General features: G+C 47.2%; 1 protein-coding gene across 1 annotated transcript in view; it reads left to right on the plus strand.

The window, feature by feature from the left end:
• SCARA5 (scavenger receptor class A member 5) overlaps positions 1-26,176 on the plus strand; it is a 252,915-nt gene that overhangs the window by 112,086 nt on the left and 114,653 nt on the right. Inside the window, exon 4 of the mRNA XM_044289598.1 lies at positions 9,827-10,501. Coding sequence (XP_044145533.1) covers positions 9,827-10,501 — 675 coding nt within the window. The remainder of the gene's footprint in view (positions 1-9,826; positions 10,502-26,176) is intronic.

The following is a 26,176-nucleotide window of genomic DNA, read 5'->3' on the forward strand; positions in this document are numbered from 1 at the left end:
TGGCATATATTTAGGCCCAGCACCCAGGCAGAGGAGAGAGGTCCCGTAACAGAGAATCTGGCTTCATGTCAGCAGAGAATCAGTCTGCATGTCATAGCAGAGAATGAGGCTTCACGTCACCCACCACTGCAACAGTCCATTGGCATATATTTAGGCCTAGCACACAGGCAGAGCAGAGAGGTCCCGTAACAGAGAATCTGGCTTCATGTCAGCAGAGAATCAGTCTGCATGTCATAGCAGAGAATCAGGCTTCACGTCACCCACCACTGCAACAGTCCATTGGCATATATTTAGGCCCAGCACCCAGGCAGAGGAGGGAGGTCCCGTAACAGACAATCTGGCTTCATGTCAGCAGAGAATTAGTCTGCATGTCATAGCAGAGAATGAGGCTTCACGTCAGCCACCACTGCAACAGTCCATTGGCATATATTTAGGCCCAGCACCCAGGCAGAGGAGGGAGGTCCCGTAACAGAGAATCTGTCTTCATGTCAGCAGAGAATTAGTCTGCATGTCATAGCAGAGAATGAGGCTTCACGTCAGCCACCACTGCAACAGTCCATTGGCATATATTTAGGCCCAGCACCCAGGCAGAGGAGGGAGGTCCCGTAACAGACAATCTGGCTTCATGTCAGCAGAGAATCAGTCTGCATGTCATAGCAGAGAATGAGGCTTCACGTCAGCCACCACTGCAACAGTCCATTGGCATATATTTAGGCCCAGCACACACACAGGCAGAGGAGAGAGGTCCCGTAACAGAGGATCTGGCTTCATGTCAGCAGAGAATCAGTCTGCATGTCATAGCAGAGAATCAGGCTTCATGTCAGCCACCACTGCAACAGTCCATTGGCATATATTTAGGCCTAGCACACAGGCAGAGGAGAGGTTCATTCAACTTTGGGTAGCATCGCAATATAATGGTAAAATGAAAATAAAAATAGGATTGAATGAGGAAGTGCCCTGGAGTCCAATAATATATGGTTATGGGGAGGTAGTTAATGTCTAATCTGGACAAGGGACGGACAGGTCCTGTGGGATCCATGCCTGGTTCATTTTTATGAACGTCAGCTTGTCCACATTGGCTGTAGACAGGCGGCTGCGTTTGTCTGTAATGACGCCCCCTGCCGTGCTGAATACACGTTCAGACAAAACGCTGGCTGCCGGGCAGGCCAGCACCTCCAAGGCATAAAAGGCTAGCTCTGGCCACGTGGACAATTTAGAGACCCAGAAGTTGAATGGGGCCGAACCATCAGTCAGTACGTGGAGGGGTGTGCACACGTACTGTTCCACCATGTTAGTGAAATGTTGCCTCCTGCTAACACGTTGCGTATCAGGTGGTGGTGCAGTTAGCTGTGGCGTGTTGACAAAAGTTTTCCACATCTCTGCCATGCTAACCCTGCCCTCAGAGGAGCTGGCCGTGACACAGCTGCCTTGGCGACCTCTTGCTCCTCCTCTGCCTTGGCCTTGGGCTTCCACTTGTTCCCCTGTGACATTTGGGAATGCTCTCAGTAGCGCGTCTACCAACGTGCGCTTGTACTCGCGCATCTTCCTATCACGCTCCAGTGCAGGAAGTAAGGTGGGCACATTGTCTTTGTAGCGTGGATCCAGCAGGGTGGCAACCCAGTAGTCCGCACAGGTTAAAATGTGGGCAACTCTGCTGTCGTTGCGCAGGCACTGCAGCATGTAGTCGCTCATGTGTGCCAGGCTGCCCAGGGATAAGGACAAGCTGTCCTCTGTGGGAGGCGTATCGTCATCGTCCTGCCTTTCCCCCCAGCCACGCACCAGTGATGGACCCGAGCTGCGTTGGGTGCCACCCCGCTGTGACCATGCTTCATCCTCATCCTCCTCCACCTCCTCCTCATCCTCGTCCTCCTCGTCCTCCAGTAGTGGGCCCTGGCTGGCCACATTTGTACCTGGCCTCTGCTGTTGCCAAAAACCTCCCTCTGAGTCACTTCGAAGAGACTGGCCTGAAAGTGCTAAAAATGACCCCTCTTCCTCCTCCTCCTCCTCCTCCTCCTGGGCCACCTCCTCTTCCATCATCGCCCTAAGTGTTTTCTCAAGGAGACATAGAAGTGGTATTGTAACGCTGATAACGGTGTCATCGCCACTGGCCATGTTGGTGGAGTACTCGAAACAGCGCAACAGGGCACACAGGTCTCGCATGGAGGCCCAGTCATTGGTGGTGAAGTGGTGCTGTTCTGTAGTGCGACTGACCCGTGCGTGCTGCAGCTGAAACTCCACTATGGCCTGCTGCTGCTCGCACAGTCTGTCCAGCATGTGCAAGGTGGAGTTCCACCTGGTGGGCACGTCGCATATGAGGCGGTGAGCGGGAAGGCCGAAGTTACGCTGTAGCGCAGACAGGCGAGCAGCAGCAGGATGTGAACGCCGGAAGCGCGAACAGACGGCCCGCACTTTATGCAGCAGCTCTGACATGTCGGGGTAGTTGTGAATGAACTTCTGCACCACCAAATTCAGCACATGCGCCAAGCAAGGGATGTGCGTCAAATTGGCTAGTCCCAGAGCTGCAACGAGATTTCGCCCATTATCACACACCACCAGGCCGGGCTTGAGGCTCACCGGCAGCAACCACTCGTCGGTCTGTTGTTCTATACCCCGCCACAACTCCTGTGCGGTGTGGGGCCTGTCCCCCAAACATATGAGTTTCAGAATGGCCTGCTGACGTTTACCCCGGGCTGTGCTGAAGTTGGTGGTGAAGGTGTGTGGCTGACTGGATGAGCAGGTGGAAGAAGAGGAGGAGGAAGCCGAGAAGGAGGAGGTGGCAACAGGAGGCAAAGAATGTTGCCCTGCGATCCTTGGCGGCGGAAGGACGTGCGCCAAACAGCTCTCCGCCTGGGGCCCAGCTGCCACTACATTTACCCAGTGTGCAGTTAGGGAGATATAGCGTCCCTGGCCGTGCTTACTGGTCCACGTATCTGTGGTTAGGTGGACCTTGCCACAGATGGCGTTGCGCAGTGCACACTTGATTTTATCGGATACTTGGTTGTGCAGGGAAGGCACGGCTCTCTTGGAGAAGTAGTGCCGGCTGGGAACAACATACTGTGGGACAGCAAGCGACATGAGCTGTTTGAAGCTGTCTGTGTCCACCAGCCTGAATGACAGCATTTCATAGGCCAGTAGTTTAGAAATGCTGGCATTCAGGGCCAGGGATCGAGGGTGGCTAGGTGGGAATTTACGCTTTCTCTCAAATGTTTGTGAGATGGAGAGCTGAACGCTGGCGTGTGACATGGTTGAGACGCTTGGTGACGGAGGTGGTGGTGGTGGTGTTGGTGGTACATCCCCTGTTTGCTGGGCGGCAGGTGCCAACGTTCCTCCAGAGGCGGAGGAAGAGGCCGAGGCGGCAGCAGCAGAATAGGCCGAGGCGGCAGCAGCAGAAGAGGTAGCAGGGGGAGCCTGAGTGACTTCCTTGGTTTTAAGGTGTTTACTCCACTGCAGTTCATGCTTTGCATGCAGGTGCCTGGTCATGCAGGTTGTGCTCAGGTTCAGAACGTTAATGCCTCGCTTCAGGCTCTGATGGCACAGCGTGCAAACCACTCGGGTCTTGTCGTCAGCACATTGTTTGAAGAAGTGCCATGCCAGGGAACTCCTTGAAGCTGCCTTTGGGGTGCTCGGTCCCAGATGGCGGCGGTCAGTAGCAGGCGGAGTCTCTTGGCGGCGGGTGTTCTGCTTTTGCCCACTGCTCCCTCTTTTGCTACGCTGTTGGCTCGGTCTCACCACTGCCTCTTCCTCCGAACTGTGAAAGTCAGTGGCACGACCTTCATTCCATGTGGGGTCTAGGACCTCATCGTCCCCTGCATCGTCTTCCACCCAGTCTTGATCCCTGACCTCCTGTTCAGTCTGCACACTGCAGAAAGACGCAGCAGTTGGCACCTGTGTTTCGTCATCATCAGAGACATACTGAGGTGGTATTCCCATGTCCTCATCATCAGGAAACATAAGTGGTTGTGCGTCAGTGCATTCTATGTCTTTCACCGCTGGGGAAGGGCTAGGTGGATGCCCTTGGGAAACCCTGCCAGCGGAGTCTTCAAACAGCATAAGAGACTGCTGCATAACTTGAGGCTGAGACAGTTTCCCTGGTATGCATGGGGGTGATGTGACAGACTGATGGGGTTGGTTTTCAGGCGCCATCTGTGCGCTTTCTGCAGAAGACTGGGTGGGAGATAATGTGAACGTGCTGGATCCACTGTCGGCCACCCAATTGACTAATGCCTGTACCTGCTCAGGCCTTACCATCCTTAGAACGGCATTGGGCCCCACCATATATCGCTGTAAATTCTGGCGGCTACTGGGACCTGAGGTAGTTGGTACACTAGGACGTGTGGATGTGGCAGAACGGCCACGTCCTCTCCCAGCACCAGAGGGTCCACTAACACCACCACGACCATGTCCACGTCCGCGTCCCTTACTAGATGTTTTTCTCATTGTTATGGTTCACCACAACAACAAATATATTATTTGGCCCAATGTATTGTATTCAAATTCAGCGGGATATAAATTTGAGGCCTAGTATTTAGGCGCTGGGTCACCGGTATGGATTTAGTGACAGAATTAGACTTGGAAATGCACAGAAGCGTGTGTGTGAAGTTATTCTGAATGACCCTATGTGCACCTTCAATATTATATACCCTTTTAGGGATAGATTTCAAATAGCTCTGATATAGCAGAAACCACTAAATTATGAAATTGCTAAATTGGGAATTGTACTTCAACCCAGAACAAAAAATGTGCTTTGACGGACACTAAATATCTTGCCCAGCAACAACAGTACAGCGGTGGGTAACGAGAGATTTAGAGGGATTTAAATTTGAGGCCTAGTATTTAGGCGCTGGGTCACCGGTATGGATTTAGTGACAGAATTAGACTTGGAAATGCACAGAAGCGTGTGTGTGAAGTTATTCTGAATGACCCTATGTGCACCTTCAATATTATATACCCTTTTAGGGATAGATTTCAAATAGCTCTGATATAGCAGAAACCACTAAATTATGAAATTGCTAAATTGGGAATTGTACTTCAACCCAGAACAAAAAATGTGCTTTGACGGACACTAAATATCTTGCCCAGCAACAACAGTACAGCGGTGGGTAACGAGAGATTTAGAGGGATTTAAATTTGAGGCCTAGTATTTAGGCGCTGGGTCACCGGTATGGATTTAGTGACAGAATTAGACTTGGAAATGCACAGAAGCGTGTGTGTGAAGTTATTCTGAATGACCCTATGTGCACCTTCAATATTATATACCCTTTTAGGGATAGATTTCAAATAGCTCTGATATAGCAGAAACCACTAAATTATGAAATTGCTAAATTGGGAATTGTACTTCAACCCAGAACAAAAAAAGGGCTTTGACGGACACTAAATATCTTGCCCAGCAACAACAGTACAGCGGTGGGTAACGAGAGATTTAGAGGGATTTAAATTTGAGGCCTAGTATTTAGGCGCTGGGTCACCGGTATGGATTTAGTGACAGAATTAGACTTGGAAATGCACAGAAGCGTGTGTGTGAAGTTATTCTGAATGACCCAATGTGCACCTTGAATATTATATACCCTTTTAGGGATAGATTTCAAATAGCTCTGATATAGCAGAAACCACTAAATTATGAAATTGCTAAATTGGGAATTGTACTTCAACCCAGAACAAAAAATGTGCTTTGACGGACACTAAATATCTTGCCCAGCAACAACAGTACAGCGGTAACGAGAGATTTAGAGGGATTTAAATTTGAGGCCTAGTATTTAGGCGCTGGGTGACAGGTATGGGTTTAGTGACAGAATTAGACTTGGAAATACACAGTAGCGGGTGTGTGTGAAGTTATTCTGAATGACCCTATGTGCACCTTCAATATTATATACCCTTTTTGGGATAGATTTCAAATAGCTCTGATATAGCAGGAACCACTAAATTATGAAATTGCTAAATTGGGAATTGTATTTCAACCCAGAACAAGAAATGTGCTTGAACGGACACTAAATAACTCGCCCAGCTACAGCACTAGGGACAGATTTAGCTGGATATAAATTTGAGGCCTAGTATTTAGGCGCTGGGTGACCGGTATGGATTTAGTGACAGAATTAGACTGGGATATGGCCAAAAAATAAACAGACTATTGCTGGTTAAATGCACTTGGTGTGACAGCTTCACCCTGATGTAGGCTTTAGCCAAAAAACAACCACACCATTGAGGGTTAAATGCACTTGGTGACAGGCGCAGCTTGCCCCTGATTTTGTATATGGCCAAAAAATGAACAGACTATTGCTGGTTAAATGCACTTGGTGTGACAGCTTCACCCTGATGTAGGCTTTAGCCAAAAAACAACCACACCATTGAGGGTTAAATGCACTTGGTGACAGGCGCAGCTTGCCCCTGATTTTGTATATGGCCAAAAAATGAACAGACTATTGCTGGTTAAATGCACTTGGTGTCACAGCTTCACCCTGATGTAGGCTTTAGCCAAAAAACAACCACACCATTGAGGGTTAAATGCACTTGGTGACAGGCGCAGCTTGCCCCTGATTTTGTATATGGCCAAAAAATGAACAGACTATTGCTGGTTAAATGCACTTGGTGTGACAGCTTCACCCTGATGTAGGCTTTAGCCAAAAAACAACCACACCATTGAGGGTTAAATGCACTTGGTCGCAGCTTGTGCTGGCGCACCACAAGACACAAGATGGCCGCCGATCACCCCAGAAAAATGAGACTGACAAACGGTCTGTGCAGCCTAAAAACAGTGAGCAATTGAGGATCAGCAGCTCAATGATCCACAGCTGCAGATCGATCAGTTAATCAAGTCCTTTGGAGGAGTTAATCTGCCTAATCTCGCCCTACTGTCGCAGCCGCAACCTCTCCCTACGCTAATCAGAGCAGAGTGACGGGCGGCGCTATGTGACTCCAGCTTAAATAGAGGCTGGGTCACATGGTGCTCTGGCCAATCACAGCCATGCCAATAGTAGGCATGGCTGTGATGGCCTCTTGGGGCAAGTAGTATGACGCTTGTTGATTGGCTGCTTTGCAGCCTTTCAAAAAGCGCCAAGAAAGCGTCACAAAAGCGCGAAGAAAGCGACGAACACCGAACCCGAACCCGGACTTTTACGAAAATGTCCGGGTTCGGGTCCGTGTCACGGACACCCCAAAATTCGGTACGAACCCGAACTATACAGTTCGAGTTCGCTCATCCCTACCCATAATTATTCAGAGACTTGTATTTGTTTAAGGCTCGGGGTCTGTATTTATTCAGGGGGTCTGGTCTGTGGTCTAAATTCAGGGGGTCTGGTCTCATGTCTGTATTTATTCTGTGGGACTGGTCTGATGTCTGTATTTAATCGGTGGGACTGGTCTGGGGTCTGAATTCAGGGGGTCTGGTCTGATGTCTGTATTTATTCAGTTGGACTAGTCTAATATCTGTTTTATTCTAGGGTCCATAATTATTCAGGGTTCTGTATTTGTTTGAGTCTTTGGGTCTGTATTTATTTAGGGGGTCTGTGTTTATTCTGTGGGACTGGTCTGATGTCTGTATTTGTTCTAGGGAACAGAAATCTCAGCACTCCTTCTTCAAGCTATATGTTTTATTTTTCCACATAGACCGTTATGTATAGGGCGCGTTTCGGCCCATCCTGAGCCTTTGTCAACCAAAGTTTGTCCCGGAAAGCAGCCCTTCATGGCCTGTAACTGTATATGGTGTAGAAATTCTGCAACACTAGGCACAGCACCAACACCCAAAGTGCATTGAGGGGGTGGAGCACTGTTTAAAAGGGGGTGGGGCTCTATACAAAGTGGGCGTAGTCTGAAAAAAGGGGGTTTCAGTGGCTAAAGAAAAAATTTCGGCTGCTTGCGCTGCAACCTCACATCTCGCAGGAGCCCATCTGCTAATGAGGCACTATTAAAGTATGGAGACCCAAGGAGGGCACTTTTTCTGTATGGGACACTATTACTGTCTAAATTTTGGGGGGCACTACAGTAATATTTTGGAATCACATTCTGTGTGGCACTATCACTTACTTGTGAGGTTCAAAAAATGCCCTCTATATACAGTGCCTTGCAAATTGACTTTTTTCGTATTTTGGTGCCTCACAACCTGGAATTAACATGGATTGTTTGAGGATTTGCATCATTTAATGTACAGAACATGCCCACAACTGTGAAGATCTTTTTATTTATTTATTGTGAAGCAAACAACAAATAGCACAAAATAACAGAAAAAGTCAATGTGCAGAACTATTCACTCCCCTAAAGTCAATACTTTGTAGAGCCACCTTTTGTGGCAATCACAGCTCCAAGTCACTTTGGATAAGTCTCTATGAGCTTGCCACATCTTACCGCTGGGATTTTTGCCCATTCCTCCTTGTAAAACTGCTCCAGCTCCTTCACGTTGGATGTTTGCGCTTGTGAACAGCAATCTTTAAGTCTGACCACAGATTTCCTATTGGATTGAGATCTGGGCTGTGACTCGGCCGTTCCAACACATTTACATGTTTCCCCTTAAACCACTGAAGTGTTGCTTTAGCCGTGTGTTTGGGGTCATTGTCCTGCTGGAAGGAGAGGTGCCGTCCTAGCCTCAAATCACCCACAGAGTGGGGCAGGTTTTGCTGAAGAATATCCCTGTATTTAGCACCGTCCATCTTTCCCTCAACTCTGACCAGTTTCCCAGTTCCCCCAGCATGATGCAGCCACCACCATGTTTCACTGTGGGGATGGTGTTCTTTGGGTGATGTGATGTGTTGGGTTTGCTCCAGACATAGCGTTTCTTTGATGGCCGAAAAGTTCAATTTTAGTCTCATTAGACCAGAGCACCTTCCTCCATACATTTTGGCAGTCTCCCACATGTCTTTTCGCAAACTCACAATGTCCCTTTTTGTTTTTAGCTGAAAGTAATGGCTTTCTTCTGGCCACTCTGCCATGAAGCCCAACTCTGTGGAGCGTACGGCTTATTGTCATCCTATGTACAGATACTCCAGTCTCTGCTTTGGAACTCTGCAGCTCCTCCAGGGTCACCTTAGGTCTCTGTGCTGCCTCTCTGATTAATTCCCTCCTTGCCCGGTCCGTAAGTTTTGGTGGGCGGCCGTTTCTTGGCAGGTTTGCTGTTGTACCATGTTCTTTCCATTTGGTTATGATAGATTTGATGGTGCTTCTGGGGATCATCAAAGATTTAGATATTTTTTTATAACCTAACCCTGGCTTGTACTTCTCAACAACATTGTCCCTTACTTGTTTGGAGAGTTCCTTGGTCTTCATGGCAGTGTTTGGTCAGTGATGCCTCTTGCTTAGGTGTTGCAGCCTCTGGGGCCTTTCAAAAAAGGTGTGTATATGTAATGACAGATCATGTGACACTTAGATTGCACACAGGTGGACATCATTTTACTAATGATGTGACTTCTGAAGGTATTTGGTTGTACCAGAGCTTTTTATCGGCTTCCTAACAAAGGGGGTGAATACATACGCACATGGCAATTTTCTGTTTTCATTTTCTAAACAATAGTTTTATTTATATATTTTTCTCATTTCACTTCACCAACTTAGACTATTGTGTCCTGATCTATCACATAAAATTTAGATTAAAGAAACATTGAACTTAAGGCTGTAATGTAACAAAACACGAAAAAAGTCAAGGGGGGTGAATACTTTTGCAAGGCACTGTAGAATTGCTTTGTAATCATATTACATCATATTTTTTTCCCTTTTTTGATAGGTTAAATATGAATTAAGCATGAATTCATCATGTAGCGCTATGTGGATTTGGAGCTCTGTATTATAATAATACTTGTGTATAAACTGTTCTTCATTGCTGTTCATACCTTTGTTTTTATTTTAGTATCAAGACCTCAAAGTGCCCCAGAAGATCTAAAGGTGCTAACCAGCAATGTAAATCGTCTGAACGAGAGCTACAGGGATCTCCAGTTTAAGCTCATGCAGCTCAGCTTCAAGGGAGACTTTATGGACCATATCTGGAAGCTGCAGGACCTCTTCCAGAACCATACAGACTACTTGTTTCAGTTGACTGAATCACTGCAGAAACTTGAGCAGAACCTCAATGGGGTCCAAGACATGGCCTCAAAGGCAGACACAATGGTCTCAAATCTTGGTGTTCGCGTAAACCAAATCAGCGACTCTCACAATTTAGACATCTATAAATTAGCCACAAAAGTTAACAACAGTCAATATGTATGGAGTCGCCATGACTCGATGCTGAAGACATTGACCGCTAAAGTTGAAGGACTTAATGAGCAGATAGGTGAATTGATGCTCACCTTAAATGCTTTAAATGGGACCTATTCCTATGATATAGGCATCCATCATTCAAGGATACAGGAACTTCAGGGTCTCATAACTAATGTATCTGAAGACACCAGACAAACAAGGCTTCTTCATATAGTGATGGAACAGCAGCTCAAGCATGAGATGGCTCTTATCAATAACGTGACCGAAGATCTCCGGTTGAAAGACTGGGAACACTCAATAGCCTTAAAGAACATCACAATACTTAGAGGTAGGTCATTGTCTTATGTCAATTACTTCAGATTTAAAGCTGGATGATAACCCTGAGCCCTGGAGGTAAGAGAATCCAACATCATCTTAAGGGTATGTCAACACAGGACTAAAATACTGCTGATTTGCTGCCCATAAGTTTTACTCTACCAGAAATGTAGATGAGATATTAAGGAATCACATCCGTATGCTTCCTAAAAAGTAAAAAAAATGCAGTGTATGTTGACCTGCAGTGAGAATTTGAAATCCACAGCCTAAACATTTATGGTGCTGACTTCCACCATGTAAGTCCACTGCAAATCTGCATGTAACTCATGCGCAGTTTGCAGCGGATATGACACAGCATTTTCCACCACAGATAAGCCCCATCTGGACCATTAAGATGTATTCCCATCTTGGATGTTTATGATAAATGCCCGACCCCTGTCCAAACAGAGAGAGAATGGATAGGTAGTTGCATGGTGGCCATATGCCCAACTCTCTCCATTCAGTTCTGTGGGAGTTACATTCATGGCCACCTTACCATTCTTTCTCCACCCTAATCATGTGACCGATGGCTACTGCATCAAGAAGGATAGGTGTCAGGGGACCCATAGTCTTAACATAGGTGAGGGTCTAAGTGGCCAGAACTGCATCTATGAGAGAAAGCTGCCCACGCCAATAGCAAACAAGTGAGGAACAGCCAAATGAATGACCACAACACCCTTCTGTCCTACATGGAGAAGGAAGAGTGGGAGAACAAGTGTCCGGCGTGTAGAGGTGTTGTATGGTATCAACCAGATCTGGTGATTTGTGTGTTTTTTCACTAAATCTCCATCCCATTTTCCTCTGTGTACCTTAGATCTGATACTCGTATATACTGTTCAAACTTTTTGGTAATAATAGTCAAGTTAAAATATAGAAGATGCTACTCTTTAAAGGGTATTGTGTCATCTGGGACTTTGATGGCATGTCTCTAAGATATGCCACCAAAGTCAGGTGTGGTCCCAACTCTGAGACCTGCGCTTATCTCCAGAAAGGGCCCCCGAAAGTGAAGGAGCGTGCACACGCAGGCGTGCTTGGCTATTTTCGAAAGTACAATAGAAATTAATGGAGAAAGCACTGCGCAAGCGCAGCCATGGCTCCATTCACTTTTATGGGAAGGAGATAGCCGAGCAAGTGCTCGGCTATTTTTGCCAGTTCCATTAAAATGCATGGAGGGTGGCCATGAATGTGCATCTGCTCACTTCGAGGTCCCATTTTGGAAATAGGTGTGGGTCCCAGAGGTGGGATCTGCAGCTATCGGACATTGGTGGCAGATCCTAGCGATCTGCCTCCAATGTCTCAGATGAGACAACCCCTTTGTACGGGATTGTACGGGCACAATAACCTCTGCCAGAAACAAAAAATAGAAAAGAATATCTTCTCAAAGGGAATGTGTAGGGACTGGCATCAGCCCCCCAGAAATAGGTTATTTACTTTTTCCCCTCTCACAGCAGGAATCCCAGCAATCTCAATCACCAGCTGAATTGCAAACTCTTCCAGTCAGCTTCATGTTCACAAAGGCTTATTATAATAGAAGTATATGGTTCCTCACTGGACCTCGTATGTTTCTGATTTAATATGACATGGATCGTCTCCTGATGTATTGTGTTATACTGTGAACTAAAACCACCAGGACCGAGGATGAATAAACCAACTCTGTGTTTTTGACTAAACCCTGAGCACATTGGAGGTCAAGTTATCTCTGCTTCATGAAAGAATTTAGATATCGGATGAAAATTAAAATGATCTCTTCCATCTCAATAACATGAGATGTGATCTGTGGGACTTAGGCGCCCACCTGCAATATATGAAATGGCATACACTAGGTTGCTCGCTAACTAACGAGATCTAAGTAATTAGAGCACTGATATGTCATGAACTATAGTTGCTGCTTTTTATGTTTTTTGGTGCTGTGTCAGATCCAGTGAAGCTCGTCCAGTATACACAGCCCGGGGCCATCAAACATGTAATCCATGAGGCACTTAGATCTTATCAGTGCTGTGTCAGACTTCCAGATGTGAATGGAATTGTCTTTTACATCTTCTGGTTCCACTTTGTAAGGGGATGACTTGGCCTGCTGGTTTATCGCTGCCTTGTCCTCGCTATATTTTGTTTATGGTGAAGTCCTTAAATGGGTATACTGATGCGATAACTTCAAATAAAACGGGGGGCAAAAATAAGAAACCATAACCATTTCCGATCCTCCTCTGCTGCTGTGGTTCCCACTGCTCTCTATTTATTCTTTACGGGCCCAATGGGCTGGAAACGACTTGGTAGGACTCAACCGACGATGGCAACATCGGTGACCTACCTCAGTCAGTGACTTGATGAGTGGGCAGTACAACCTACTTCTAGCATGGAGGAGCAGAGACTGGAAGTGAGTACTAATTGTTTGTTATTTTTGCCCTTTCTGACTCCATTTTATAATCACACTAGCTGAAGGACCCGGCTTTGCTCTGGTTTATTTAATCTATTTCATTTAATGTTTGTGTGTGTCGTTAAAAGATATCAACACTATCCACTATAACAGTGACCTCCACAGCCCCCCACCCCTTAACACTGACCCCCCCACAGTGCCCGTCCCTTAAAATTGGACCTCCACGGCAGCCCACCTCCTTAACTTTGACCTTTAACAGTGAGTTTCACAGCACACCACCCCCTTGACAGTGACCTCCACAGGGACCCACCCCCTTAACAGTGTCCTTTACTGGATCAGGGGCATGTCCTTTTGAACAGCTCACTCTCAGACAGCAGCACTGTACTGTCTGAGTGTGAGCTGCAGGGAGAAAGTCACCCTCCCTCCTCCCTCCCACCTCTGCAGCTGACAGAAGTTGATTTTTACCTTAATTTTTTCAATCCCTGTTGGCTGAGGAGTGGAGGGGACGTGGACTAACCAGATTGAGGCGTGGCTTAGCGGGACCTAGAAGTTGATTTTGAACTTAATTTTTTCAAGCTCAGTGTGCTGAGGAGTGGTAGGGGATGTCCTTTTGAACAGCTCACTCTAAGACAGCAGCACTGTTCTGTCTGAGTGTGAGCTGCAGGGAGAAAGTCACCCTCCCTCCCACCCCTGCAGCTGACAGAAGTTGATTTTTACCTTCATTTTTTTCAATCCCCATCGGCTCAGGAGTGGAAGTGGGCGTGGCCGAGCCATATAAGGGGCGTGGTTTAGTGTGACCTAGGGGCGGGATTTAAGTCTTTTGAGGGTAGACACATCCTTCCTGCAAGAGTGACGACCCTCTAGGCACCTTACTGGCTCATTTGTATACCAAATAAACAGGATTTTCAGAGGATAAAAACATCTATTGCTGGAACAAAGGCACATCTGGAAATAAGGTACTAAGTGCTATTAGGCCATGGCTGTACTGCAATAGCAATTATCCTGGTGACAGATTTCCTTTAAAGCTCTCCTACAGCAGTGAAAAAAATGGCTGTGTTGTTATGGAAACCTGGAGTAAAACTGTGTATGTGGAGGCTGGAGTACCTGCGGGCTTCTATTGGCTGATAATGGTCATGTGACCAAGCTTCTATTGGCTAATGCATTTTTTTGGGAATATTTCAGGAACGGTACGTCCTAGAGAGCTGAGACCTGGTCTAAAACCTTCCCGGACACCTGATGTACCTGTGTGCCAAATTTCATGATTGTAAATGCTACGATGCAGATTCCTTTAGCGGACATACATACACACACATACACTCAGCTTTATATATTAGATTGGGATACATCCAGGCCATTTTACTCCCTGGAAAAAGACTCATGCGTATTTTATGCTTGGTCTTTTTCTAGTCAGGAGCGCTGTATTAGAAGCTGCCAGTTCCGGCACACATAAAGCCCCGCTCCTCTCCCGAGAAGCCCCATCCGTCACGGACATCTCCCTCAGGCTACATTCACACAAACGTATTTTGTTTCCATGTCCATTCCGTTTTTGTTTTTTTTGCGGATAGGATGCAGACCCATTCATTTCAATGGGTCCGCCAAAAAAGCAGACAGCACACTGTACTATCCGCATCCATATGTCCGTTCCATAGCCCTGCAAAAAAATAGAACATGCCCTCTTCATGTCCATCCCCCCAAAAAAGGATGCCATACGGAACGTCATCCGTTTTTTTGCGGATCCGCAATTTGCGGACCACAAAACACATACGGTCGTGCACACAGTAGTTCCATCTGTGTAATGGACATGTAGCAGAGCTGTGTGTGCAATGTGTATATAGTAAACTATCTGTGTAATGGGCATGTGGTAGAGCTGTGTATGTTATATGTATATAGTAGTGTCAGGTGGGCGCTGTTTATGGCAGCGTTAGTTGGGCCCTGTGTATGGCAGTGTTAGGTGGGCGCTGTTTATGGCAGCATCAGGTGGGCGCAGTGTGTGGCAGCGTCAAGTGGGCCCTGTGTATGGCAGCATTAGGTGAGCGCTGTGTGTGGCAGCGTCAGATGGGCGCAGTGTGTGGCAGTGACAAGTGGGCGCTGTGCATGGCAGCAGTGGTGTTATTCTTAGCGTATAATGTTGGTTAAATGTAAAATTGTCTACATTTGTTTCTGCATAGGAGACTAGCAATGGTTTCCCTGCAGAAATATCAGCCTCCTAACGTTATGTGGGCCTGTGCATTATATATGTGAATTACCGCAACATTCGTACTCCTCCTCGGCTCAAAATACTCCTCAAAATTGATAAGAGGAGTATTTTTTACTCTTCTGGAAAAAAAGTAGTGCGACCTCTGGTCCAGGTGGTCGAATCCACATCAAGTTCTCAGTGGTGGAATCCATGTTGATCAGATACATATCACCTATCCTTGGGATCAGTGATGAGTTCAACCCTTGTTATGATGCAGTATTTTTTCATTTCAGCAGCCATAATTCTTATATTTTTCAATTTACGTTGCCTTAAAGGGTTTCTGTCATCAGAAAAATGGGTATCAACCTGGTTGACATTAGCGATGTGCTAATGTCAGCTGGACATAACTATCAGTGATGGCCAGTTTGCATTGTTCGCCCGTGAACATATGCGGGCTGCCATCTTTTTTCACAAGTCTGGCGAGGCACAGGTAAGCCCTTACCTGTGCCTGCGCCGCGAGCCGCTCTGAAAACAAATGCGGTCACCGGGAGCAGGCAGTTCCGAGAACAGCCCGATGAAGGCCCCCGGTGGCTGTTCTCGGAACTGCCTGCTCCTGGTGACTGCATTTGTTTTCAGACCGCCTCGCGCACAGCCACAGGGAAGGGCTTACCTGTGCCTCGCCGGACTTGTGAAAAAAGATGGCAGCCCGCATATGTTCACGGGCAAACAATGCGAACTGGCCATCACTGATAACTATATTAGCCCCATGTCATTATGTGCCGCCGTTATTTATAAAAACAAACGTTTATAATATGCAAATGAGCCTCTAGGAGCGGGGGGGGGGGGGCGTTGCACCTTCTCCTAGAGGCTCCGTTCTCTTACCTCTTTCCATGCCCTTCTACACTTGATTGACAGGGCCAGGCCAGCGTTGGTCTCCTGTCTGCCAGGGAAATTTCATGCCTGCGCCGTCCCGTTCAGTATTCGGTGCAGGCGCAGTGAGGGAAGGGCGTTCGCCGGCAGCCGACTTCCTCACTGCGCCTGCGCTGAATACGTTGCAGTAACGGCGGCACATAGTGACATGGGTCTAATATAGTTATGTTCAGCTGACATTAGCACATCGCTAATGTCAGCCAGGTTAATACCCATTTTAGAAACCCTTTAAGAGGCCGTTTATTATGTGGGAGAAATTATCGGGTCACTTGAGGTAAACACTAAAGGAACAAGTTGTATGAAATAAAGAGATCAAGAGCCACAGATCTGCGCAGCTGATAGCAGAAGACAGATATCGAGAACGGTTTTAAAAGCTGGTGGACAGATGTGTTGTACATCTCTGCACTCAGTGTCACCTCTGTAATCCACAGCCCAATGTCATCACCGAGATAATTATCTGCCAACTCCGCTGAGTGCCGAGAAAGTTCAACTTAGGACAATAGCTATCTATCTATCTATCTATCTGTCTGTGTGTCTGAAATGTATCTACAGTGCTGCTCGAAAGTTTGTGAACCTTCAGAATTTTCTATATTTCTGCATAAGTCCTAAATGTAGAGATAACCAAATCAAACAAATGAGTCAAAAATATTAAACTTGGCCATTTATTTATAGAGGAAAATGATCTGATATTACATGTCTGTGAGTGGTAAAAGTATGTGAACCTTTGCTTTCAGTAGTATAGCTGCAATTAAATGTTTCTGGTAGTTGTTGATTAGTCCTGCACATTGGCTGGGAGGAATTTTAGCCCATTTCTCCATTCACAACAGCTTCTGCCCTGCTATTTAGGTGGCTTTCCTCCCATGAGCTGCTCGATTCAGGTCTTTCCACAAAAGTTCGACTGGAAGTCAGGACTTTGACTTGTTCATTCCAAAACTGTATCCATTCTTTGTTAGAACATCTTGTGTGTTTAGGATCGTTGTCTTGCTCAAAGACCCACGTTCTCTTTAGATTCTCTTGAGGCATCTCTTTAGAATTTGCTGGTATAATTCAGAATCAATCATTCCATCAATGGTGACAAGCCGTCCTGGCACAGATTCAGCAAAACAGGCCCAAACCACGATACTGCCACCGCCATGTTTAACAGATGGGATGAGGTTTTTATGCTGGAATGCAGTGTTGTCCATTCTCCAAACATAATGCTTCTCATTTGAACAAAAAGGTTCTATTTTGGTCTCATCCATCCACAAAACATTGTCTCAATAGCCTTCTGGGTTGTCCAGGTGATCTTTACAATTTGCAATCTGCAAACGGGCAGCAATGTTCTTTTTGGAGAGCAACGGCTTTATCCTCTAAATTCTGCTATATGCATCATTGTTGTTTAGTGTCCTCCTGATGGTGGACTCAAAAACATTAACATTAGCTCATGTGAGAAAGTCCTTTACTTCAGTTTCTTAGAAGTCACCTTGTGTTCTTGTGTGACCTTGCTTTTGGCTTGATCCTTGTTGGTCAACTACTCTTGGGGAGGGTAATTATCATTGTTTATTATTAAAGCACTGTACTGTACATATAAAAAGGGGTTCACACTACACATAATACATAACAAGTACAATAAGTAAGAACAAGAGTTACAAACTGGTACAGGAGGAGAGAGGACCCTGCCCGTGAGGGTTTACAATGTACAAGGGATGGGGGAAGGACACCATAGGTGAGGGTACAAGCTGCTAATATGGCAGTATAGTGGAAGCAGGGTTACTGTAGGTTGTAGACTTATCTGAAGAGGTGGATGTTCAAAGAGAGAGTCTGATGTGCTGGGGTGAAAAGTTCCAGAGTATGGGGGATGCACAGGAGAAATCGTGGGAAGAGCAGATAATAAGTAGAAAAGGAGGTCTCGGAGATTATGTATGGGAAGGTACAGTTTTTCATCTGTAATGGTGGCGAGCTGGTTTTTTGTGAAGAGGGCTGAATAGTTGTATAGAGGGGCTGTGGAGATTGCAGGCTAAAACTTTCTCTGATGTTGTCGATATTTTATAATAATGGTCTTGAATTTCCTCCATTTGTACACAATCTAACTGTGCATTGGAGGAGTCTAAACTCTTTAGGGATTGTTTTGTATCATTTTCCAGCCTGATGAGCATCAACAACTCTTCTTCTGAGGTTCCTCAGAAATCTCCTTTGTTCATGACATGCTACACTTCCACAAACATGTGTTGTGTAGATCAGACTTTAATGAATCCCTGTTCTTTTACTAAAACAGGCCACCCACTCACACCTGATCCCATTGATTTGAAAACACCTGAATCTAATTTTACCTCCAAATTATCTGCTAACTCTAAAGGTTCACATACTTTTACCACTCACTGACATGTAATATTGGATCATTTTCCTCAATAAATAAATTATCAAGTGTAATATTTTTTCCCATTTGTTTGATTTGGTTATCTTTATTTGCTTTTAGGACTTGTGTGAAAATCGGATGTAGTTTTAGGTCAAATTTGTGCAGAAATAAAGAAAATTCTGAAGGGTTCAAAACCTTTCAAACATTACTATATCTGTCTATCTCATATCAATCTATTACACCGCGCATCAATGATTTTGCTACTGAGAGAAAAACTTGTGATTTATACTAAAATGAGCGCTCTGATTCCAAATATGAACTCGGAATTTGCCTGACACATCTAGATTTTAAGTTATACATGCAAAGTCTATTTAGTTATAATATTAATGCATTATATTGGAGATATTCCAATGGCCATGTCCGGACGCACTCAGTCTGATGTCAGCAGTAAGTATATAAGGCAAGCTGGACAGATTTTGATAAAGTGATCTGTTACAGTGCTATCAGTTTTGAAACTTAAGATGGATAAACGCAAATGGGTTAACGACCCAGACAATTTCTGCTACATATGTGGCAAATACACTACTTATGATCAGCGCAAGAATCTGACAAAGCTAGTGCGTCTTGCAGCTTGCGATGCATTTGTGCTAGTAGTGCAGAACTTCCTTGGGAACAGATGAGCTGCAAACTATGCTGAATTAGTAGACAACGTGCTTACAGCATATGAACAAATTGGCTGCCGAATGTCATTGAAAGTGCTTTTCTTACGTTCCCATCTTGACTTTTTCACACCCAATTTGGGACATGTAAATGACGAACATGGAGAGCGGTTCCATAAAGATATTTCTACAATGGAGAACAGGTATCAAGGCAGCTGGAATCCCAACATGATGGGGGACTAGTGCTGGTTTTTGTAACGGGAAAATATGACCGTTCACAAACGCAAAAGCAGATGCCTGAAGCACTTAACAGTACTGGGCCTTGCTCAAGTAAGACAAGTTTTAAACTGAAAAACAAGACTTTTTGAAATTTTGTTATTCCATTAAATTTTCATAAAACTGTTTACTGCGCAAACTTTGATGTAGATCAGGTAATTGTTAGAGTAAAACTCGTTCTGTTCAAAATTACTCAATGCTTTCCAAGTGCCTAATTCATTTAGGCACACTTATGCATAGCAAAATTTTATGACGTGTTACAACAATTCTGACTTCGGATGTGTAATCCGCACAATCGATTTAGGATAGGACAAAGGGTTTTTGCCCAGTAGCAGACGAAAAGTTTATTTTTGTTGCGTGGTGTTATCTATCTAATACTTATCTGTTATTTATATTTCTCCTATGTGCCTATCTATCTATATCTATCTATTTATCTATCATAATCTGGTGACTCCTGTAAGTGATCGGGTATCTCTGCAGTACAGCACTCATCTATGAAGCACAGAGCAGCCTCTGGCAACCAGTACTTCTTCTACTGGACATACAACCATCCTACATGTTTACTGTTTCCAGGAGTCCTCCGAGCTCACTATAAAGCCCCATATGCTTCAGAGAACCTGGGAAGGGAGACACCCTAAACTTTTTGTTCGCTTTTTGTTCTTCTAATTAGGTGGAGAACTTCGACACTATTTCCACCACCATAAAATAGAGAAACTCTTCCACTAAGTTTAAAGTATCTGAAACCTCAGATACTGTTTTCCTTCAGGAGGGGATTTTTTCTTCCATGGCTGAGTTTTTCCAATTTTATGCTCAATATTCATAACATGGTAACAATTGCCAGAAAACGAAAAACAGAGATCTTGGCAGTTTGCGGTCATTCACTGGCGTTCTTGTAATGAGGCAGCAGATTTTTGTGTCCCCCCCCCATGAGCTGGTTGTGCCTGTAGCCCCACAACACGACAGCACAGGGTGGCAGCTGTGAACTATAGTGATATTCCTTCCAGAAATCCCAAAATGCTGAAGTGTTTTCTTTTCTGCTTTTTCCAACATTTTGCTCAACTTTAGGCTACATGCACATGACCGTAGTGTGCTTTGCGGTCCGCAAATCGCGGATCCGCAAAACACGGATGGCGTCCGTGCGCGCTCCGCAATTTGTGGAACGGAAAGCCTTTAATATAACTGCCTATTCTTGTCCGCAAAGCGTTAAAGAGCTATACAGGGCACAGATAGCAGAGCCATATAAAGCACATATACTGTACCAGATGTAGATAACCGTGGAGTTTTAAAATATAATATATGATGTGGACCATTCATTCAGTATGTCCTAAACAGTGCTGGGACTGGTATATATCAGGTCAGCAAATGGCCCCAAGTACCTTGAGTGGAGATCAGGCAGGTGCTCCACATACAATGGTAAATTAGCTCTGGTTATACTGAAACAGTGACTAAAAGTTGAAGTGAGAATTCACTGAGCCATGGGAACAAGTGTGGAGAGATCCAGCTCTGCAATCCAGGGCCACTGAACTAAGGGACCACAAGTCTTAATGGGACTTTAATTTGGATTGAAGGGTTTCCAAAAGGAGGTATTCTGCTTCGTAATATGAATTGAGTTTAAAATATTTTCATAAACATCTGATGTGACTACAATTTACATATTAAGGCATAAACTTTTAAATACTGTAAAACTTAACCATCTCTTAAAAATATTGTATACCAAATAAAATTATAAAAAAGGGAAAGAACAAGCATTTGATATGAGTTGGTCCAATTTCAATAATTACAGTAAAAAGATGGAACATGTTTACAGATTTGTAATCATTGGGGGACCAGTAGATGGGACCTCACATATACCAAGAAGAGCTTCATGTGAACCACCGGTGGAAAACTGACTGTATATATGAGGATTTGGAATCCTCCACTTCTCCATTGACTGGTTCTCCAACCCATTCTCATGAGAACTAGGATTCACGCTCGATCAATATGTCAGAAAGCAATTTTATATCAAGACACGGAGGCTCCTATTGCTTAACCCTTTCTTTACTGACACACAATAGCAGCAAAGAAGTCAACAAGAAAATCAGCCAATGGGTACACGACCCTCCCCCTTAGTCCTAGTATAAAGGGAACACCCCTACAGCTTGTCTTCCTCTTTCTTTGCTGCTGCACACTAAGTTAAGTACCCCACCTCCCTGCCTGCAGGGCTGGTGGTTTTATTATCTTGGTTTTATTATCATGGTATTGTCTCAATTTTGATTGTTTTTTCCCATGGATATGATGTGATCCTTTGTGTGTTACGTGGGGTACCTTTTTCTCCCCTTATTAGGTGATAGGGTTCTATTTTTCCCTCTGTTGTTTGTTCTTCTGGGTCTCCTTGCGGCTGTGTTCCGCATCTGCCCCTGCCCCTCTTGCCTCTGGGGACTTTTGTGCCCCTTCCCCGTTCCTCCCTTCTACCTGTTCCGTTCTTACCGGGTTTCGGGGCTGCTGTTTCGCATCTGCGCTTCCTCCTGCGCGCCGGGTACCCGAGATCTCGCCTCTCGCGAGATCTCGGGCGCTCTTTCTCTTCCCGGCGCCGGCTGCTGTTCCCGCCGCTTGCGCTCCTGCGCGCGAAATCTCGCGAATCCGCGCGAGATTTCGGCCGCCATCTTGAGCGACGCACCGATCCTGGTGTCAGTCCTATCCGGCGGCAGCAGCGGACGGCGGCCCCATCTCTGCACAGGGTGACTTACTCTCTGTGGAGCTTCAGGTCTTTTGCTTCCTATCTGGGGTTACTGTTAGTCAGTTTAGGCGCCCGTTTCAGGGATAATATTGCACTATGTCTCTGCCCAATGCCACCCCATCAGTCCAGGGGACGCCTTCTCTTGGGGACTCTCTCTTGTCCCCCCAGAGTTTGGGGATCATCCCACATACAGGGAGCACTACTCCTGCTCCTCAGGACGCTCAGGCTCTATCCCTGCAAAGGTCTATTTCTGAGGCCATTGCCTCGGCCATGGGATCCATGTCCTCTGTTCTGACGCACTCTATTTCGTTAGCGCTTAGCGCCAATGCCTCAACCACGGTGTCCCCTAGCAACGCTCCTATGCCCGCCCCTGATGCCTCCAGAATTAATGTGAATGATGGCCTTGTTCCATCCAATGACGGCGCGCTTCGGCCGCGCAAAAGAGCCTGTCCGCGCCAGGCAGAACGAGCACGGCATTGGAAGTCTGCCCGGTTTTTGAATCCTATAATGATATAGAGGATTTGGACATTGATGGGTCCCCCGTCCAGGGGACGTCCGTCTCCTTTTCCTCGTTACCCCGGCGCCCGGCGGAGGTCGAGCCGGCGGTTCCTGGCCCTTCCACCTCCCTGGTGGATCCGACGGGGGTCCCGTTATTTGACCCGGATTCCCTGCATCACCCCAGGTCCGCGGAGTGGCTTCCCGCCCCTCACGTGTCTGATTATCTGGAATCCATGGTTCGTAGACCCCTTAACAAGGAGACACGGAATAAGCTACGGGCAGAATGCCCCCGTCCAGCTATTCCTAATAAGGTTTGCGAGACTCCGGTCGTGGACCCAAAGATGGTCCAGTTTCTGTCCAAGACAGGTTTTAGTCCAAAGAGAGGCCTGGACTCGGCTCTCAAGGCTTGCCAGGACAAGCTGTTGGACATTTTGGGGCCACTTACAAAAATCTTTGATCTGGCAGAGTCTGCCAAGGCGGAGGGTCAAATGGTCGACCCGGAGGAGCTCCGTGGTTGGGCGCAGAGAGCCATTTGCATGGCAGGTAATGCAAACACCTCTTTGAGCATTGAGAGACGCAAAGCTATTTTGCTAAAAATAGAGCCGAAGCTCACTAATATGGCTCTGTCCGAGTCGGGGAAGGATGCCCAGGGGTTCCTCTTCGGGGATCCCTTCATTAAGGAGCTGGGGAAGTTTGTGGGGACGTTTACCGCCCTTGATAAGGCCCAGGCATCAATGCGCAGGGTGTTTAGTAGTAGGGTTTCCGCTAGGGCCGGCAGTATTAGGGGCCGTCTGTCCGGCCGCTCCTCATTCCAGACCCGTGGTTCGGGCCGAGGCTCCTTCACGTCCTACCGTCAGCCCACCCATGAGCAGCGACAACAACCGTCCTTCTTCCCTTCCCGCGGCGCTTCCGGACGAGGAAGATCTTACAGAGGAAACCAGAATTTCAGACGCCCATTTGGTAAGTCTACCTCCACTTCTCCCTTTTTCGGAAGATTGTGTAGGGGGCAGACTCCGACATTTTTTGCATGCATGGGTGTTCATTACCAGCCATCCCTGGGTGTTGTCCACGATCCAGGGGTTTCATATAGAACTGATAGATCGCCCGGTGGTCCCGCCCCCTCTCCCCCCCTCTTTTCGGTCCCGGTTTTCTCAGGACCTCGTGGACACCGAGTTAAGGAAATTGCACCTGAAAGGGGCGGTGGAACGGGCCCCTCCGCACGATCAGGACGGGGTGGTCAGCAGTATCTTCCTGGTAGAGAAGAAGGGCGGTCAGTTCCGGCCAGTCATCAACCTCAAAGCCCTCAATGCCTTTGTCAGGTACAGGCATTTCAAAATGGAGGGCATCCATCTCCTCAGGGACATGCTACTTCCCGGGGACTGGATGGCCAAACTGGACCTCAAGGACGCCTACTTGACGGTTCCTATAGCACGCTCTTCCAGGGATCTTCTTCGCTTCCGCTGGCAGGGGGCGATATGGCGCTTCACTTGTCTCCCCTTCGGCCTTTCGTCCGCCCCATGGTGCTTCACCAAGCTGTTACGCCCGGTGGTGGCATGGCTTCGTTGTCGAGGGGTGAGACTGATAATATATCTGGACGATATTTTGTTCATGGCCGAGGACCGTGCCTCTTTGCTGTCCCACTTTCGGATGTCGGTTCACCTGCTCTCTGCCCTGGGGTTCATACTCAACCGGGAGAAGTCTTGTTTGGTTCCTGCTCAGTCCATGGAGTTTCTAGGGTTCCGGGTGGATTCCCTATCCTTGACTCTCAGTCTGCCTCTGGCGAAGGTTCGTTCGATTCGCAAGGAGCTGCGTCACTCCCTGTCTTTGCCGCAGGTTTCCCTGCGTCATTTAGCCAGGGTGATCGGTCTCCTATCGTCTTCCATTCAGGCTATCTTTCCGGCCCCTCTTCACTATCGGGCCCTCCAGCGCCTCAAGATTGCTCATCTGCAGGCCGGTGCTTATTATGCGGATCTGGTATCTTTGGATTCGGAAACCAGAGACGAGCTGGAGTGGTGGATTGCCAATCTTTCTGCCTGGAATGGCAGGGCCTTGTTTGGCCCACAGCCGGATGTGGTGATCGAGTCGGATGCCAGCCTTCACGGTTGGGGCGCCCATTGCGAGGGGGTGTCCACGGGAGGTCCTTGGTCCACTGCGGAGTCCCACTTGCACATCAATGCCCTGGAGCTCCTGGCGGGTTCTTTTGCGATCCGCAGCTTCACCTGCGGGAGGGCCAGGGCGTGTGTTCGCCTCCGGATGGACAACATCTCGGCGGTCCGTTACATCAATTCCATGGGGGGTACCCGCTCGAGGATGTTGACGCACCTGGCCAGAGACTTTTGGGAGTATTGTCTGTCCCGCGACGTGTCGGTGGTGGCGGAGTACCTTCCGGGATTGCACAACACGCTGGCCGATTGGAACTCACGCTACATCTCGGATTCGAGCGACTGGAGATTGGATGTGGTGGTTTTCTCTTCCATAGAGTCTCTCTGGGGCCCGTTTTCGATAGACCTCTTCGCTTCACGCTGGAACGCTCAACTTCCCAGATACTTCAGCTGGAGGCCGGATCCAGCCGCAGAGGCAGTGGATGCTCTTCTTCAACCGTGGCCGGAGGGGGTGTTATATGCTTTCCCACCGTTTTCGCTGATTCCCCGGATTTTGGCCAAGATCCGCCTGCAGGCCTCGGAGGTGGTATTGATCCTTCCTTTCTGGGGCACTCAGTCGTGGTTCCCGCAGCTGTTGGACCTTCTGGTGGAGATTCCCCGTCTACTTCCATCCCGGATGTCGTTGCTGCTGGACCCTCGGAGCCTACCTCATCCGCTGATACTGGACGGGTCCCTTCGGCTACTGGCCTGCAGGGTGTCGGGCTGTCGTGGCGGGCCGAAGGTCTTTCGGAGACGGCTGTTTTCCTGTTGGAAAGTGCGTGGGCCCCAGGTACCAGAAGAGCCTACAGGGCAGCTTGGAGATCTTGGGCTGGTTGGTGCCTCCTTCGGCACGTGGATCCCACTACGGCCTCTGTGGGCGACATAGTTCAATTTCTTAGTTCCCTTTTTGAGGACGGGAAAGCCTATCGTACTTTAAACGTTTTTCGGTCGGCTATTTCGTCTGGACATATGGGTTTTGACGGTTGTCCGGCGGGTCGTCATCCTCTGGTGTGCCGTTTGCTTCGGGGTTCTCGTTTTGCGAGGCCGCCTCGACCGCGTTTTTCTAGTTCTTGGGATGTTTCTTCAGTTTTGTCTTTCCTTTCTACCTGGCACGCCAATGAGGATTTATCCCTTCGTCAGCTGTCGGCGAAGTTGGTCACCCTTTTTTGCTTGGTCTCTTGTAAAAGGGTGTCCGATGTTCGGGCTTTGGATCACGACGCCCGGTCGTTTACTCCGGAGGGCGTCACGTTCAACATCTCGCGGCGTACTAAGACCAACATTACATCGGTTTCTTACCCCGCTTTTCCTTCGTCGGTGGCACTATGCCCGGTCGCCTGTCTGCGGGAGTACGAGTCCAGGACTCTTTCCTTGCGGTCCTCTTCGGCCCTTTGCCCCGGTGGCTACTGTTACCCTCTCTCGTTGGGTGAAGTGGGTCTTGTCCCTCGCTGGTATCGACACCTCAATTTTCACGGCGCATTCTGTTCGGGGGGCGGCTGCGACCTCCTTGACTCTTTCCGGTGCTCGTCTGGAGGACGTCATGAGGT

Source organism: Bufo gargarizans, chromosome 4 (assembly GCF_014858855.1).
Source record: "Bufo gargarizans isolate SCDJY-AF-19 chromosome 4, ASM1485885v1, whole genome shotgun sequence".
NCBI classification, from domain to species: domain Eukaryota; kingdom Metazoa; phylum Chordata; class Amphibia; order Anura; family Bufonidae; genus Bufo; species Bufo gargarizans.